The 19316-nt window shown below is 50.0% G+C and overlaps 1 protein-coding gene across 1 annotated transcript; it reads left to right on the forward strand.

Annotated features, from left to right (window-relative positions):
- Positions 1-10415: 10415 nt before the first annotated feature.
- On the forward strand, positions 10416-17884 carry Vps20 (vacuolar protein sorting 20). The gene is given in 7 exon segments (XM_037218304.1): positions 10416-10494; positions 12931-13011; positions 13562-13671; positions 14355-14478; positions 15911-15922; positions 15924-16028; positions 16550-17884. Coding segments are annotated over 6 exon segments (633 nt in total). The 5' UTR covers positions 10416-10494; positions 12931-12948; the 3' UTR covers positions 16769-17884.
- The last annotated feature ends 1432 nt before the right edge of the window (positions 17885-19316 follow it).

Consider the following 19316-nt stretch of genomic DNA (forward strand, 5'->3'; position numbering starts at 1 on the left):
GTCAAGTGCAACTGAACTCTGTTGAATCCGTAGCACATTCTGTGGTCGTCAGGTGCTATTCTCACCAGAGAGGAAATACTTTGAAGTTGTGTACCCACGGTTTGCTGGCACGCGGTCTTGAAAGTGTCCCTCTATTATGCAACAGCCGACGACGACAGAATCTGCAGCGAGCTCTGCAGCAAGTCCGCAAGGCATTAACGGACATGCACATAAACACAGCTATGTTTAAATAACTGTGACAAGTTATATGTCGCGCAAGTTAGCCCAGCACCTCATGAGAATACCATTAATCGCGACCGCCCGACGAGTAAAAAGCCAACCCCTTCCCTGTCAAGACCTTATGGCGGGATTAGAGTAACTCTCAGAAAAATCAACAGCCCTGGTGAATCCCATCCAGGAATCAGCGATATCAGACACGTGACTGATGACATCATAGATCGTGGAAATTTAGGATGAATGTACAGGTTCTTCATGTTGAACAGGGGACAGGGCCAGGTTTAACTAGATATTGGCATACAAGTGTTGCATATGAGTGATGATTTGCCCTCATCCCAGCGGAGCATTCTGACACCTTCGTCGGTACGGGGGTCGGGGTCTGGTGCGACATCCCGCCCATACGCGTCACCAAACGAGATGCACTAGAGAGAGGGATGATGCCACACCTGTCCGGTGCGGCAATATTTTGCCGTCGCGTGACGCCGTCTGTTCGCATCGTGACGAGTGACACTTTTTTGTACCCAAATGTCACGGGTGATTTGCCAGATGAGGCCAAGGCTCTACCAATTCTCACAAAGATGCAAAACACAATTTCTGGAGGCTTGCTGAAGCTGTACAGACATTTATAGTACGTTGTAATACATTTATAGCTGTAAATGCAAACCTTGTATCACCGCCAGCGTGTTCCACCATTTTTTAAAAATGTAGTGACGTGTGCCGAGCCGTATTTAAGCCACAGGTCACGATTTAGGTCCCAAAAAGGCCGCCCGAACTGTTTTGGCCGCAGGCTCGCGGCTCACCAAACCGTAAAAATATAATCTCAAGCATGCATTCAGTTTGGCGTCAGTCTGCTCAGACCAGAGGTGGCTGCTGTGCTTCTGTTGACGCCGTGGCAACGCCTCTTGTTGTGGTTAACCTTCAGTGACGTCCGTCTGCCCTTTGGCCTCCGTTCGTCATGTGCGTCATTTAACCGCCCGACAAGGGGTCCCGTCGCAGGCTGTCCAGCTTCATTCCTCCATTTCACATGATTTCCACTGCCTTGAACAACTGTCATTCTTCTAGCTCACTGGCTCACAGCCGTGCATACAGTGCTGCCCCTCTTTCTTAAGCGGCTGTGCTGTCTGAGGCATGCCGTTGGCAAAGGGAAGGTACCCACCCAGCACCGGTGTGGAGGTGCTAGGAAGCCTTTTGGTTTCGGGAGCCCCTACCATTTCCGTTCCAGGGCGCAACGTAGGTGAGTGAGATTTCGCGTCTTCATCACTGGATGACGCTGTCCACCGATCCCAGGCCACGCCAGCCGCCGTTCACTGGCCACAGCGGCTCACCACTCACCGGCAACGGCAGCTGATCGGTAGCAGCGGTTCAGCGTTCACCACCAACGGCAGTTCATCGTTCACCGGCAACAACAGCTCATCGTTCAATGGCCACAGCAGTTAACCGGTCATAGCAGTTCACCCGTCACAACAGTTCACCGGCAACAGCAATTTACCGTTCGCCGGCAACAGCAGGTCGTAGTGCACGCCGGGCTCCCCGGACCACGGGATGCACGGCACCGGGCTCGACCACGTCGAGCTTCTCATCACTCACAGCCTCCATATGGGTTTTGACGTCACCCGACCGCTCCAGCGCGATCTTACATGTCCTCAGTCAGCAGCTCCACACCGGGCGCCCTGCAGGCTAGCATGTCATGCACGTTAATGGTGGGTTGTAAGGCATGGCAATTAGAGCGGATCGAAACATCCGCAGTCGACCGGCCCGCGAACACGGCATGGCAAACGCAACGAACGGTGCTGTAACACCACAGTCGGTGATGGCTTCGCGTTCTGATATTGAGCATTGCCGACGCAGATATAGTAGAGAAGCTGCACTAAGAACGGGGGGTTCTGTGCTATTACGTTTGATAAGCATCTCGCGTTATTAGTTAAGCTAGTGAGCCCAAACGTCATGCCGGAATTGAGCTGACAATGAGGCAGGAGAAGTGATATAGTTCCTTATTCAGCTGGAGGGCTCTAGCCCTCTCTCCCTAAATGTTTAGAAGAAAGTGGTAAAACTCCGGAAGAGACCCACTTTCGACGTTGGCGGCAACGCTTTTTTTGTACAAAATCCTCGACCCCAAGAACTCATTTTACAAAAGTTCATACCTGGGTGAAAGAATCAGTCAAAAACAGGGTGACTGTATGGTAATATTGGACCGCACGTCAAAATCTTCAGCAAAATCGCATATCGTACTTACCTACTGGGTAAGTGGGGTCGTGGTCCCCGTTTAAATTAATCAACGCCATGTGGTCCGGTTTCAAAGCCAAATTCGCAAAATATTGGGTTGCATTGAGGCGAAAAAAATCCTGCCGCAACCCGCTAGCCAAATCGTTACTGTCATCCTCAGATCTCACCGGGCCCAAGTAAGTGAGCGTGCGTTTCTCGTCGCTGACTGTAGCTAGGGGTTCTGGCGTGGGCAGGCGGGCTGGCATGTTGCCAGTCCATGAAGCTGACCTATGCAGCAGCTCGCGTGCAAGGCTTCAAGAACTGACTGTTGCACGCCTTACGCGATGTGGAAGTCCAGGCTCTCCAGCAAGTCAGTCACGTACTTTATTTCTGTTTGCCAAAGTTCGATTTTACGGGCGAGCTGAACAGATGTTATCCTCACCCAAGTCTGAATATTACACGGATTTGACCTGAATACTCTTTAGCACCAGTCCCGTAGAATGCACTTCGGTGTCGTAGTGCGGACAGAAAAAGGATTAATGAACGCGCCTGCACGGTGCGTCCTCGTAAATGATACCGCAGATGCCGCAAATACCGCAGACACACAAGGAATACCAGGGAACGGCTCAAGGTCTCCAGCCGCTGGAGCTATGGATTAGTGAATATAACCTTACAATGATGCTTGTAAAAATGAAATCAAGGTTTAAAGTCTGTTACGGCTGCTCTCATTGAGGTGATTGATACCGGGTGCACATGACAGCATGGTCCAGGTCTTTAATTTGACTCCGGAATGTACGTTCCGAGACAGCCCAGCGTCCTGCAGACCCCTCGGATGGTCTTACCTTTCAAGCGGCAGTCGCCTCTGTGAGGCCACAGAGTCTGTACCGCATGTTAAGTCGGCGTTTCCAAGGAAGTATTGTCACAACAAAACCTGAATGCATCATGCAGGTTACACCGGGGTTGATGAGCTTGCCATCACGAAAACAGCGCAGAAGTCCCCGTCACCCGTCAATTGCCATCCGACCAGCCCCTCATTGGCCTTATATTTTGCGGGCTCCCCGTCCGATTAAGTGCGCTGTCTGCCTTCCGGGCCTCTGAGGGTCGCGTCGTGGAACGGAGCCTTGTACAGCCCACTCCGGCAGGCGAGAGGCGAGGACGCAGGAGAGCGGAGGTGACGTCTCCGTTCTGGACGGGTTGGAGCCGAAGGCGGGTGCGCAGCAGTGGAAAGCTGCGAGCGGTGGGCGTGGTCGAAGGAGCGGTGGGCCGCCCCATTGCGGACGAGACGCGGAGAAGCGTCGTCCAAGTACGGAACTGTCACCCTGGATATCAGGCGAGGGAACGAGTCGTCGTCCAGCTTTGATACACCGAATACCAGCCCAGAAGACGCGCTAATGCCAAGCAAATAGCACACTGGCCTACTTTGTTTGAGCGATAGACAGGCCACAACTAAGCTTTATTGGATGTTCGAAATAATTTAAACAAATTGAATTTAGCTCAGTGAGGGTTCGCGCAGACGGGTCATTGGCAATGCCACGGCACTGGATAAATGGGGGGGGGGGGGGGGGGTAGGATAAAGGGTGAAGGTTCTACCCGTGTTCGAGCCAAGAATGAGTCGGGTAGCGTGGGCGTCAGCGGATGAGTATGCTTGAGTGAATGTGGTGCGGCACCTTTCGCATGCAGTCTGTGTGGATCAGTTGAGGACGGAAGGGGGGGGGGGGGGGTCCCAATGTCAGTGTCCAGCAGGTCCTTGCCAGGATCATTCGCCGGTTGCATGAGATTCCCGCCAATCTGGGCGCACCATGGGATTCAGGGCGTTTAGCTTTTCTCACTGTATATGGTTCCGCTTCGTGCCCCGTTTAATATTATCGTCAGCTAAAAGGTGGAGGTGGGGTACTGTGGTTACGGGCACACATCCATGTATGGGGAGACAGCCGTTCATGGTACCTGACCGGACCTAGTGTCCCCCGAATGCCCCGAGCATTGACCACCCCCGTCATCGTAGCTCTGTGGCTCACATGCGTGTATGTGTGTGTGTGTGTGTGTGTGTGTGTGTGTGTGTGTGTGTGTGTGTGTGTGTGTGTGTGTGTGTGTGTGTGTGTGTGTGTGTGTGTGTGTGTGTGTGTGTGTGTGTGTGTGTGTGTGTGTGTGTGTGTGTGTGTGTGTGTGTGTGTGTGTGTGTGTGTGTGTTGATGTAGAGTGTACCGGAGTCATAACGTGCCGTGTCACGCACTAACACTACCTAGTTCGTATGCTGACCAATTGGCTAATAAATTCCCTCTTGTTGGGAGGTTGCCTGCCACGCCTCCCTCTTGTTGAGAGGCGTGACCGCAACAGCCGGTGGCGCACAACACCAGCAGCAGCCGGGCAGCTGGGCAGCCCACGCGCATCCCACTGGAGCCCCCCCCCCCCCCCCTCCTCACACACATGCAGTGCTATTATTTAAAGGAATGGTAAAACGCCCCGACCCAGCGTGGGACGTCAGAAACAAAAATTTGCGTTTTTACTTGACGCTCAGTGCCAAACGAGCTTTTGACTCCAAATTACGGTAGCGGTCACGATAAAACATTGGAACGCGCACTGAACATCCAACATGGCGTCTCGACGGCAGTGCATTCCGTCACACAACACTAATAGACCTTTCTTGAATGACACTTTGTGGCGGCCTACGGCACCACATCATCTTCTTTTAAGGTTTCATTCCAACCCGGTGACAAAAACATGCTTTCGTTGTTAGTTGGCTGCTTGACTCAGTGACAAATGAGCAACAAATCAGTGCATTTCCAACAACCCGTCCGTTTGGCCAATCTGCTGTTTTACAAGCCGGCTCTCCGAGTTCCATGCTAGACAGTAGAAAAAGCTGATAAGCATCTAGGTATGGCAGCTCATCTGGCCGCAATGGCACATTCCAACCGTTTCCGTGCGACTAATATAAGGCGCATAGGGACTGAATGCTCTGTGACTGCAGCAAACAAGGGTTGCGTGTGCATAACAGATACCTAGCTTGATCGTTTTGGTTTTGTTAACGGTGCTGACGATGACGAGGGGGGGGGGGCTGCTTGACTCAGTGACAAAGCCCCTTATCTTATCCTCAACGACTAGCGAAACGGGCATTTTTAGGGAACGTTGGCCAAATGATACGATCGACATAGAAAGCGTCCTGTGGTTATCTAGACTGCCTTCTCGAGACACCGAAAACGCAGTTGACACACAGCAGCAGTCGGCAGTCGTAAGCACCCAGCCTTCCTCCATTAGAAAATAACTGTGGGTTTCGTCTTCAAGGGAAATATCACTCATGGGCCAAGGAAATGATTGGAGATGAGGAGGGTTCTTCTGTGCCAATCTAAGTCATGTTTGATTGGGAGCTGTTTGAATACATGCACCGGTCGTATCGGCTTTCAACATGTAATTTACTTCATCGACGTTTTTGTGAGCACTGAAACGACAAGGACTCCTAGTCGAGCCCCACATTCCAATAGCAATTCAAACTCGTGGAAATTGCTTTGATAACCAGGAATGTAACCGGGTAGTGGTGGGGGTAGTTTGGTGAGTACGCTGAGTTTATCCTCTTCCCAGGGGCTTAGTCAGGAGCGGGTGGGCGGGAGCGTGTCCACCATGAGGCCCACATTTTTTTCACCATTGATGGCTCATGACAGAAAGTTCAGAATTGGTGTGAAGCATTTTCGCCGAGGTCACACAACAAGCAGTGCTTAGCGTGAGCCGTGATCCCAAAAATCCACTCACTTAAAAAATCGTCCTAGTTTAAAACAAAATAGACTGCCGCCATTTCCGTCTCTCCATCGCTGTCATCGCGTCCTAATGGCACCATAGCTAAAATTTAGGCATCGTCATCACCATAATTCAAGAAGCTCGATCAGTTGTTCATGTCCTTAATAGCACCTGAATGCCATTGAAACGACCCAAGTGGAGCTATGGGGTCGAGCCCAATTTGAGCCATGAATCTTTGCACGGCCAGACACGACATGCCATTCAAGGCAAGTGTTATGAATAAGAACATTAGGACCGAGACCAGCTTCACAAAGCAAATTACCTTGCTACTTAAACACGCTTAAGTGCCGCTGGTCGCGCGTGGTGCCTAAACACCTGACTACGTGGCAGCCATGTTTCTCACGGTAAGCGCTAGTAAACCCTAATCGATCCGCCGATTCAAAATGATCTTTTAGCCCATGTGTGGAACTGGAGCGTTGGTACGCGACCATACTAGATACCAGCCCCAGGGCGCTGTATTGCGTTTTTGCGGCCCGCCCAGCCGACCAGATGGTGAACTGGCCTAGAACAGCCGTGGCCACAGCCTCCCCCCCCCCCCCCCCCGTGTCTTGCAGTTTAGTCTCGGCCGCAGCCGTCCCCCTCCGTCCCCCTCAGCATGTTCTGGTGTCGTGATGACGCTGGCGGGCGCGACAACTGCAGTTGTCGCAAACTCGAAATACAGCCTGGGGCTACCACCAAAGGGAGAAGTGTAGCGCTATTTCGAATCGTTGACAGCGTGATTTGGACTCAGAAATGATTGAAATGTAAATCAGTATTTTATCTTGATGGTACTGCGGTGGCACAAGCCAGCTTTGTTCTAAACGTCATTGCTTCTCAGGTTTCACCAAAGAATGTTTTTGAAACATGCTCAAAGGTGGAACACTTCCTTGACGGAAATGTTCTACATTTTTAAATATTGAAGAGGCTTTAGATCTGATGAAATAAGCTTACTGATAACTACCGATATACTTTCAAGCGGGAAAGACTGCTCTAGACAACGCAATTCCTTTTTTAGTAAATATGGCCCGCAGTACGTCACTGCCTGGTTGCGTCATCGTGTCTTGCACATCACTGGTTGAGAGTCAATTCGTGGCCGCTATATTTGGAAATCGTGCTCACCTACACCAGATATGAACAATTTCATGATTGTTTTTTTCGCCTTGATTGCCGCATGGCCAATGGAATGGCATGATAAGAATGACGTCATGTCATCATGGATGCCTGAGTGACCTGGAAAAAGTCTGCACAAAGTAGTCTGCACGTCTTCGCGAGCGTGTAAAAAGTCCATAGGAAACTTGGGGGCTGTAGGTCTTGAGAAGTGCAGGGTTATGAATCCCACCAAACTCTCTTCGAGGTGGATATTTCAACTCAAAGCCCCACGCAAATGTGGAACACTCCTTTTAAGGCATTATCATGATTCATAGCATCACTATCTTGTTCTTACCTCCTGTGGGGTTCATGCAAAGTTAGAACTTTACCAAATTATCTTAACGAGCAAACTCTTTAAAATGGAGAGACGTTAAATGGGCCGAACAAATATGCTATAGCTTTCTACTAATTTCACTCGAGGCGTATATCCGTGGGTCAAATCGATTGAAGAACACAGTGCAATCAGGGGCTACGAACCGAAAAAGTCACGCCCAGCGGGTGCAGACCCGGATAACCCGGATGCAGTAAGGGGGCCGTAGACGTTGAAGAGCCTCGAATTTAGCAATAGGGCTGAAAATTAAAAGTTTTGCGGAGGCCATTCAGCCCTCTGGGCCATTAAAAAAAACTCCTCGAACACTGCTCCACGCCGATTCTGGGCTCTTTGCTATGCAGAGCTCTTGCTACTCACTGTGGTCCCCAGATCTTTACAGGGGCCTCTTTCATTGTCTCAGGGGTCCCGATCGGTTAAAATCGCAAGAAATGGCGTTGTCCCTGCTTGGAGAATGGGTCCTGAATCCCAAACCTGACGCCGGAGTGTTCTGGTAATCATGTGTTACGGTCGTTAACCCTCTACCACAAAATTGCTTTTTCGTAAAATAGGCTAAGGGACCCGAGCGGGAAACCCAAGTCTTAGATAACCCAAAAGTAGTTTTTCCAGATTTAACACACTTTCCTCTCAACATAGTAATTTTGGATTCCCAAGCAATTAAATAGGAAATTACAGCACTGCTCTGATACGTTTGCTCGTTGTGCCTCGGTGGAAAATGTTGTTAGGCATCATTATCATTTTGGTCGACGTCGATCGTCGAAACCAAGTTTCGATAATCGACACTGAGTCGATGTCATGTGGCTTTAGACGTCCTTGGACGTGTGCAACTTTGGGAGCAGAGTAAGTTGATGCGTGTGACTATCAAAGGCTGCCACGGAAACCCCGGCTGGAGCCGCAAGGCGGGCTGCGTGCTGCAACACAATGTTCGACGCGGCTAGTGGTGGTTTGGTGGTGATTGTCGGGCGACTAATGGTGGTTTGGTGGTGATTGTCGGGCGACTAGTGGTGGTTTGGTGCTGATTGTCGGCCGACTGCCGCTACCGTTTGGTCGGGTGGTGTCGATAGTCAATTGTTTTGTAACTGCTCCATCAAATATTCATGTCAAATCGGAGTCGGTGTATTTTAAGGCTCTTTCGAACGTTACCGGCTAAAAATGTGATCGCGCTTTTGCTTGCCAACATTTCACTGGTTACAGGGTTTCACGGGTTAGTGATAAGCTTAGTCAGCTGCGCTCAACTGAGCATGACACGGCAGTTTTCTTTTTTGTTGCTAGTTTTATATTTGAAACAATTATTAGAAACATTCTTCAAAACCGATGTGATGTTGATTTCCCATTTGCAATGTCCTGCTTCTTCTTTGGCTAGGTCTGCTCCAGAAGGTTGATGGGGGGGGGGGGGGGGAGCAAACTCACCGCTGGGTGGGGTGGGGGTGGGGGGCAAACCGGACATTAGGGAGGGGGGGGGGGCAGTAGCCCACCCAATAGACCATAAATCGATATCTGTGCAGTCCGTGTCTGTGGTCGGTTAAGGAGTTTCAAGATGCTCGACGACTCGGTGGATGGTATGGAGATGGTCGGCGGATATGAATGAAGCCTTCCATATGCTCGGTGGTCTTTGTTCCAGGTTCATCATGTCTGTGGACATTTCTTTGCTCAGATTTGATGAATTCTGGAGACAGAAATTGCGATATTCATATACGTTTACTCACTGAATAGTTACTGACGCATGCAACTTTTTTGACAGCTCATGTGCCCATGAATGTTCGCTTATGACGTTTGATGAAAAACTGTTAGATCATGGCGGGACACCTTTGAACAGGTCTCTTGTTGTCAAAATTCAACGGAATTGGTGTCTCATCTCTACAGGAGAAAAAAACCATGGCGGCGGATCTGATGATATAAGATTAGTTGCAGATCTGTAATCTTCTCCCGAGCACGAGCATAACAAACCTCGAAGGCTCTTCTTTATTAGAAGTCCAGAGCTCTACCAACTGAGTATAGTCGAAAGGTCAATATTTCGGTGTTGAAACTTGATGCCTCATAACTCCTGGACATTTTGTGTTTTTTTTCCGCAGAATAAGGTGCCGTATAGGGCTGATGTCTATACTACATCTGCTCATGGGGCTTTAAGTCAATGCCATGTGTTCTACCGCATTGATCTTCTTTATTTACCAGTGTTGCTCTCAGTCGATGGTTCATTCACCCCATGCAGGCTGGCGATCGCTGTCCATCCATGCACGCTTTGTCGCATCAGACTTCAGAGTCTCACTCCGGATGGTTACCTCTCTGTGCTCTTTCCGTCTGACCGACAGAGGACGAATTGCCCCTCATTTGTAGGACCTGCCACAGCTGCATCGGTATGACATTGGTAAGCGCTTTTCGGAGCGTTCTGAAGACCGCCCTTATGTTGTATTTTCCACAGATTCTCGCGATCGATTTAACAAGACCCTATTGTATGGTAATGATATCCTTGCTGTTGGTTTTTCCTTTCTCGTATACCAAGGCACGGGAGGCTGCTGCTGTCTTAATGTTACATAGTGCACTGGATGGATGGTTGCAATATCGTGAAATAGGTCCAGGAATGTAGCTACGCCTTCTTTGTGTTGCTTGGGGACGAATAAGTCGTGGACGTAACGTTCTTTTTTAGCGCAAGCGTGTTGTCGGCAGCATATGAGCACTCTCTTTCTAGACCGGTGCTTATATGGCGCTTTTGAGACATTCTGCTCTTTACCAGCGATAAAACGGTTGTTATTCATTGCTACCAGTTGCTGCACTGCGTCAGTTACATTAGTATCTATCGCATTTACGTACAGGGCCCCGTTGGTTACTGGTGACGGGTGAGTGAGGGTGGAAAGGTGGGCCCTGACGGAAGGCTGGATGGCAACTAGTTTTTCTTGTTCAGTCTGCAAAAAAGTCATCCACTGCGCCCCGCACATACACAATATCGGTGCGCTGGTGGGCTGACCTTTGCACTTATTTTCACCGAACTCAGGTTAGGCCAGATTGCGCTTAAGTTTTGTTTCATGTTCACTTGAAAATATTTGTGTAGTATTTTAACCTTGAGTTACATTTGCGACATCTCAATTTTTTAAAGCATTGTGGGCTATGCTCTGATAATAGTGCTGGCTGTGCACCAGGCTTGGTGTTTACAGCACAGGTTTACAAGCTGTGTATGCTGGAAACTTTTGTGACAATGTTTTTGATGGGAGGTCTGAACTAATCATGCCCCAAAAAACAACAAAATATTTATTGTGTATTTGGTAAATTGGTCATTAAATTACATACTGTACCTGAAAAGTGGAATTACAGATGCATGTTTGAGTTTGATTAGAATACATCAATTTATAGAAGATTTGGGTGACATTTTCATGTGGCAGTCATTGTTGGAAAACTATATGTTTACTGGTATAATGAGTACCAGGAGATTTTGTACTCCAGGAGTGTAACTAGGTAAAATGAAATATTTTGTACTCCATCATGATGCAACAAAAGTTTTTGGAAAAACTCATTGCATTTTCCTGTCTCAGGGCAAACTTAAACCAGAAGGTTGGTAGATTAGCACAGCTCTCACTTCCTATGCCCTATGCAGATCAACTCAAACTTGAACATGGCAGCCTACCATTGATGACAAACTGCATTAATTGCCAAGTATACAATTAATGGTTGTAGAAAACCACATAACCAAGCACTTACCGCAAACATCTGCCTACTCATGCACCACCACTGTATCATGGCAATGCAGACAAGAGAATCACTTGCAATTCAGCATCAGAAACATCCAAACTATTGAATGGCTTTGTCTGCCTCTCAGCTCAGGTTGGAGGTTGAACATATTAAAACTCGCCAGTTGGTTTTAATGATATACCTCCTTGTGACTGATTTGTCAAGAGCACAAATATTCTGCTCATACTCATGCCTTGCTGCATGCTTTGCAAACATTTGGAGGGAGGCTGTATAGAGACAAGATCCTGATTATGACAAAGGACTTATTAGTGCTCATCCAGAACCACCCAGTGGTTGGATATTTTTCCACTTTCTGGTGTCTGGAGTACAAAATTGTAGTCGCGGCTATGGATTCAAATTACATTAAATTTGTCACTTAAGGATGGAAAATAAAGCTGGTGATTCAGGCCTTACAAAAATATACTTCTAAGTAAAAAGGAAACATTGCTATGGTCAAAAAGCTGTTCGGAGACAGCCATCTCACTCTGGCAAAAACACCAAGACACGATAGCAACATGAACCCATATCTTTGGCCCAGCAAATCAAGGAGAAGGGTTTGGTAGCTCAAAAACACGAATGAATTTAAGCATAAATCATCATATTTTGCAGTGGTATGGGTTAAAGCACATCAAAATCCATAAATACATTGTCTTATTCGCCGGAGTCAGCGGAGTGACTGGCTCCGATCACTTTTGGCCGGCCTGCACGGGTCTGTCAGGCATTGTACTTGCGCTGGCTCGGTAAATTGGTTGAGAGTGCTGCCTGTCTCTGTTACTCGGCTGGAACGTGCGGGCCTCATGTGCTGTCCGGGGCACAAATGTTTAGCTGTTTGGGGTGGTGCATAAGAAGGTGGCCGTCTGTGGCACCTTCATTTGCATTTTTTGTGTACCATTTTTCTCTGGCTGTGCGTATCATAGCCACCCTCCATTTTGGATAGTGTATAAGCCCGGTATGTAACCACCCGCCGTTTTGGAGGGTGCATACACAAAGCCTTTCATAAATTGGAAACCCATATATATGCACCTATGTTTCATAGTATGGAGTCTGAGACCATCTTGTTTCAGTGTGCCATGTGTAATACTGATGTTCCTTTCATTTAAAGTGCTTTTAGATGAATTGTACATGAAAGTGGCACTTTTGTTGAGTACCACCCATTGTGTCACTATCTCTCAAAAATAGCCTAAATAAAATTGTAATGACCCACACCACAGCACTGATATATGTTCGTGCTCGCCTATAGAACATTTGTACTCCGCTACCAGGAATTTTTGGGAATTTCCAACACTGGGCAGAGTCCCTTTAAAAACATCTGAATCTTCAGGTCCTTATACCTGTTCTGTTTTAAAATGATAGCATAGATAGTTTGAATAAAAAGCATGAATACACATCTTGTTAAGTACCAATCACATTGAATGTTTCATCAGTGTTGTGACTAGGTGGATCTAAACCAGCTACTTTGGACTTGATGCATTATAACCCCATTTGAACTGGGATTAAATTTGGTCCACACACAAAAAAGATGGAAAATATGCTTTGACTTCTTTTTTCAGGGTGATTCATTCCACATCATGGGAAGCCTTTTTAGCAGAAAGAAGGAGTCCAGGATCACAGAGCAGGACAAGGCTGTGCTGGTGGGTATATTTCTTGTCATCAGTTTCATACAGAATGCATGGTTGTCATATTTTTTGGGACAGCTTATCAAACAATACCATATGGATGATGTGGAAGTCATGCCTGTTACCAAACCAGCACTGTATTATTATATCTCTGGTCTGCCAATACTCCTACATGAATATGACTCAACACACAGCTGTCTGTTGTGCTCTCAGCTGTGCTGAAGGCCTCCCACCATTCCCTTTAATGCCTATAATGGTCATCAGCAGGATTACCCATTAGTGAAAGCACTGCAGTGCACCAAAATGCATAATCATGGAAGGCATTTTGAGGTTTGGGCATCACATCTCAGGAAACAATTGGACCTTAGCCCAAAATTATATGTCTGTGTGGAGTTTGGGCTCTATTGATGTCTTTGAAAGTGGTCAGTGGTTTTACATATTGTTGTCTTTTCCTTTTGCTCCGAAGCACAAATGTGCTGTTCAAATACATAATGAGACTATCACCTAAAATATGCCCCCCCCCCCAGTCTACGCCAGCATTCTAAGTGTTGTTCTCATCTCCCAGCAACTGAAAAAGCAACGTGATCAACTGAAGCAGTACACCAAGAAGATTCAATTGACACTAGAGAAAGACCGCCAGATGGCAAAAACCCTCCTTCACAGTGGTCAGAAATCGTAAGTACTTTGTTCAATCTGTTGAGAAGAGCGCAGGTCGTATCTGGCGTTCAATGTCCTCGTGTCGGCCCGGACCAGGCTCTGTTGGGTACCCTATGTGTGATACTGCGAACTATGAATGCCTTGCCATGTTTAGTCATTAACTGGGGATCACATTATAACTGCATACAAGCTTCATGAAACGTGCGTCATAGACGAGATATTCCTCTGAAAACCTCTGGTCAGAGATTGGGCGGACGAAAAATAGACTTTTTGTCCTCATCTGAGGCCACTGGAGCGGTTAATGGCACACTTACCTCGCACCCGTCAATATGCAACGTGCTACCAGGATCGCGCTGGATATTGTGTGACGGACACTTGGAATCGCTCCAACGCCCACTGTAGCAAGCCCAATCAAGCGACCTTGTCGAACACCAGTATGTTACCAATGGCGGACAGGTCATGACCCCGGATGTGTGGCACAGGCGAGCCACGACACCTGTGTGCATTTAGTAATCCTTACATCACCAGTGATCGCTACAACTCCAGCTCTGCTGCTGCCGCGGTCGGCCTCGACAGCCGCAATTTACGGCAAACGGGTCTCTGGTGTGGATCTAATCCGACGGTGACGTTGCTTTTGATGTTGATGGTGATGTTGATGTTGATGTTGACGTTGACGTTGATGTTGACGTTGCCATCCGCAGGCGAGCCAAGCTTCTGCTGAAGAAGAAGCGGTTCCAGGAGCAGCTGCTGACCAGGACAGAGGGCATGCTGGACAACATTGAGCAGATGACCCACGACCTTGAGTTTGCACAGGTGGAGATGAAGGTGAGAGCGTCACAGAGCCGGCGCGCCCATCAAGACACGCTGCGGGGGGGGAGGGGGTGGCGGGCTTTGGAACGACATTGAAATTCACGCGAGCCAGACGGTCTTCTTCCCGGGTTTTAAGGCATGTCGAGTTCTCATGCTGACTTGAAGAGAAACGCCCTCATGTGTACGCTGCAGTGCTCATGGTCACTCGTGGTCACGAGTGCTGCCTCGAAACACCCAGTTATATCATGATTCATTTTAATCTTTGCTTGATAACGTTGCTCAACAGGTATTCCCTGATTGTTGACAGTCGGTTATCTTCAACATTAGAACTCATGATAATTTCAGTGACAGAAAACCAGGAAAAGGAATGCCACGAACTTTTAGAGCCGCGGTGGGGACGAAGCGGCAAATGCTTTCGCGTGTTGAAGGCTGGCCAATTCAACGGCTCCGGGAGTTGAGGTAGATCTGCCTCTCTAACGTTTAAAGCAACTGGCCTCAAAGTAAAGCTGTGAATGTCGTAGTATGCCTTACAGAATGCGCACTTTGGACATTAAATGTCCACGATGTCGGCGCTTTGGAAGAAGTTCAGCATTCTTATAGCGTTGTTTTTAGATTTGTTGCTACCTAAAGGCTATCATTGGCAATTCACAGCTGTTTCACACCTTCCATGAATTCTGCCCGCCATACAAAGCCACGGACCATTCACTTATCAACAGGGCTCGGCCGTCGCCGTCCTGCTCTTCACGGCGGTCGCGCGTCCTGCCCGCCCGCCCGCCCACGCGGTCACGTGACCCGATAGACCCCCCCCCCCTGCGCGATAGGCTTGACTGACATTTGCCGTGGCGAGCGGTCACCTTTAGCTTGCAGCTCTTCAGTCTCCGGGACCGCTCACTGCGCGTGGTTCGCGTACGTCCCTTAACATCACTGGGATTCAGTTTGATTATTTTCACTGGCCACGTAAGCAGTGCGTCAACAGCATTAATTTGCGTGAGGTCAGTATCTCCCGTTTCACGACCAGAGAAGGGCGATAGTAACGCCCGTCACACACATCCTGTGGCCAGTATACAGATACGACCAATGTGGCAAGAGTATCCCTGATGGTTGACCGCGACCAAATACGTACGCTTTGAAGTGGCTGATCGCCAACCCCACTTTCAGAGGTGTCCGAACAACAGTTTGATGAAGGCCATGCTGCAGCTGTTGTGAACTGTCACCTAGCATTGTGTTCTTGCATCTGAAGTCTGTCTGCAAAGATCCTCCGCTGCCGCGGCCCAGGGAACGCGAAGGGTTTCACGAAATGTCTTTTGAGTTAAATCAAAAGGGCAACACTTTAGAACAAACTGCAGCTCAGTGCACGACCACTGAGCACTACGTGCTTCCTCCGTGTCTGTCTTTTCTTCGATGGCTGAGCTTGCCTTTCCCGCTAATGGATGGGTCGCTGCGTCAGGTCCTGGACGGCCTTGAAAGACGGAAATGCGGCACTGAAGAAGATGCACGACCTCGTCAGCATCGACGAGATTGAGCGTATCATGGACGAAACGCAGGACGGCATAGAAAAGCAACAGGTACCCCGACACCGGCCAGTGGCCCGCGTTTATTGTTGCACCTCTGTGCTGACCTTGGCGTGTTATGGCGCGTCTTGTGATTGATGGTTGCGGTGACGAACAGACCGTCGGAACGAAGGGTATGAATTAGTTTGGGAGGAACAAATGGACAAACCAGTGCCATATAGGATTGTGGGATGTTCCTAGCGTGATTGTGAACTTACGTGACCCAGATAAGTTTCGTGGTAAGTTACTGGTGTCGAATCTGTGTTTGATATTTTAGTGATGTATCGAAATACTCCACCTGTGTGGTGGACGTGCTCTGCGTTGTGTGTGCAAGTCGCATGCGGCGGATATACAGACGAATGTCTCGTATGAGATCAATTTCTTGGGCGTCGGGATAGTCTCCGCCGTGCCCGAGTTCTGACGCAGCGCTTGGGCGTCGGGATGGTCTCCGCCGTGCCCGAGCTCTGACGCAGCGCTTGGGCGTCGGGATGGTCTCCGCCGTGCCCGAGCTCTGACGCAGCGCTTGTGGCCCACAGGAGATCGACGAGCTCCTCTCGGGCCAGCTGACGGACGAGGATGAGCAGGCCGTGCTGGCCGAGCTGGACGAGCTGGTGGCGGCCGAGCTGCCGGCCGAGCCGGCGCAGCGCCTGCCAGACGTGCCGGCCGAGCCGCTGCCCCAGCCGGAGCCGGAGCCCGAGCGGGACGAGCCGGAGCCGGAGCGGGCCGCGCCCCGGCGCGTGCCGCTGGCCGCCTAGTCGGGGAGTCCGGCCACCGCCGCCGGCAGAAGTTTCTCGCCGCGTGGCTGCTGCCGGTCGACCGCGTGGCTGCCGGTCGACCGCGTGGCTGGCTGCCGGACGGCGTCCTTCGCCGTCCGCCGCGTGGGTTGACGCCCGCTGTACGGTTGTCGTGGGAGGTGCCACCGCCCGGTGCCATGTCAGTTGTTGGCCGCTGCGACGCTCCGCGGTCTTTGGGGTACAGCGCTGCGCGCATGAAGGGGTGACCGAGGCCTACCTCGGCCCGCTGCCGGGATGTGACTTGCAGGGCGGCCTCTGCACGGTCTCCTCGAAGCCGCCAGCCGAGTTCAGCGGAAGTGACTGCTCGGTAACATGGCGCCGCCCGTCGGCGACGGAGCGTTACGAGTGCATATGTTCTCCGCGCGATGGCGCTTGGACGTGGAGACGCTGTGATGATGGTTGACTTGCACGGCCAGCCTATGCTGCTCCACCATTCTGGTCAGAAGGAGCTGTGTTAGCAGCTAGACTACTGACTGGTGTGCTTATGTGGGTGTTTGTGAAGTGTCTCAATCAATGGAAAACCAGCCTTTGAGGGTACCGTGAAGCCTTTGAGGGTACCGTACCGTTTGCCTGGTCAGCCCGCCTTTTTCTGTATACACCTGGCGCTGCGAGAGTTGTGGCATGAACCTCACAGGTGACGATGTCAGCGGCGCTTCACTGTGCTTCATCAGCTTCATCTGCTTCCCTGCCCTGGTTCATCCGTCAAGTGTGTCCGTTACTCGATCATGTCCGGTTTTCACAGTGAAGTCACAGTGCGACCAGCTGACCATCCCAGGCCGACCAGCCGGTCAGCTCTGGCCGTCCGTTCGCGATGGTTACTGCCGAACGGATGCGAGTAGCGATGGTTACTGTGAGACATCCGGAGCGGCGATGGTTACTGTGTGACATCCGCAGCGGCGATGGTTACTGTGCGCTGCCTTCAGCGCCGGCTGGGCACCGAAACGCATTTTCACCCGGGCCGTCACTTTTGTATTTCAACGGCGCAGGGGTTCTCGTCGTCAGCTATGATTCACTTGTGTATCTCGTGCACGCACCAAACGCGAGATGGGTGTGACGATAAACTGTGTGATCGCTGTCGCCTTAGTGTGTGTCTGGTGTGGAGTTGGGCCGACTGTTGGGTCGGTGAGCGGCGCACCACACGAGAGTCGGGGGTGTCGATACGGAGTTGGGGCGACTGTTGGGCCGGAGGGGGCGCACCACACCAAAGCCGGGAGTGTAAGTACAGAGTTGGGGCGGCTGTTCGGTGAGCGGCGCACCACACCAGAGCCGGGGGTGTCGGTACGGAGTTGGGGTGACTGTTGGGTCGGAGGAGGCGCACCACACCAGAGCCGGGAAGTGTTGGTACGGAGTTGGGGCGACTGTTGGGTCGGAGGGCGGCGCACCACACCAGAGCCAGGATTGTCAGTAAGGAGTTGGGACGACTGTTGGGTCGGAGGGCGGCGCACCACACGGGAGCCGAGAGTGTCGGTGCGGAGTTGAGGCGACTGTTGGGTCGGAGCGCGGCGCACCAACCCAGAGCCGGGTGTGTCGGTGCGCGCGATACACGGGTGTCGCTGTCGCTGGGGTAGGTCCCCAACATCGCGACAAATCGGCATCAGCCGTGGTGGTGCTTTGTTACGAATATAGCAAAACGTTTTCATTTCTTCCTCCGCTCTTTCGCGCACCTATTGTTACTCTCCTGTTTGTTTAGCGCGCGATCTTCGTCGTACCCGGTCCACTCCTCGTGTGGGGATAAGCTATTTTTGATCCGCGTGGTAAAGCATTAATATTGATTTCATGGAGTAGTTCACTGGCTTCATGGTTACCAAAATCCATAGCTCTTTGTAGACTTGAAAACTCCAGACTGAAATGAAACTACAGATAAAATGGTATTCTACATTGGAAGCAGACGCACCTGCCCCGGGTTACAGGCGAAGATTCGCAGTGACATGGAATGTCGAGCCGGATAATTGTTTACACCGCAAGCGCGCGACAGCGCCTTAGTTCCTGATCTTCAATGCTGCAGCAGCATGAAAACAGTCAAAGCAGCGACCCAAAACGGTTATCAGGATTCCTGACGTCACTCGCCAACAGTCGGCCTCTATGAGTCTCACACAGTTAGTTGTTGGGTTTAAAGGGTGCTCCTTTTGGTTATTTGGTTACTTTTGGTACCTATTATATATATATATATATATATATATATATATATATATATATATATATGTATATTTGGTACTTATTATATTACCTATTTGGTACCTATTGGTTACTTTGGTTATTGTACCCAATCTCGGTGAAAAAAATTGTCAACAACTTTCATCACTCCTGTTGGGCACACCGGGCCCAGAAATCCTAATAAAACGGGAATCCCGTGGCAGTAGGACAATTTATTCCCACCCCAACCTAAATCAAAGCCCTTGCGAGAGGCACGTTTAGGTTAGCTCCTCCCCTTTAGCCGGAAACGGTGCCTTACAAGCCCCTCTCACCGCTCGCAGGGTCATTACAACACTTGATATCCCCACTAAAAGGT

This window comes from Pollicipes pollicipes, unplaced genomic scaffold, assembly GCF_011947565.3.
Source record: "Pollicipes pollicipes isolate AB1234 unplaced genomic scaffold, Ppol_2.1 Scaffold_4219;HRSCAF=4965_pilon_pilon_pilon, whole genome shotgun sequence".
Classification (NCBI taxonomy): Eukaryota; Metazoa; Arthropoda; class Thecostraca; order Pollicipedomorpha; family Pollicipedidae; genus Pollicipes; species Pollicipes pollicipes.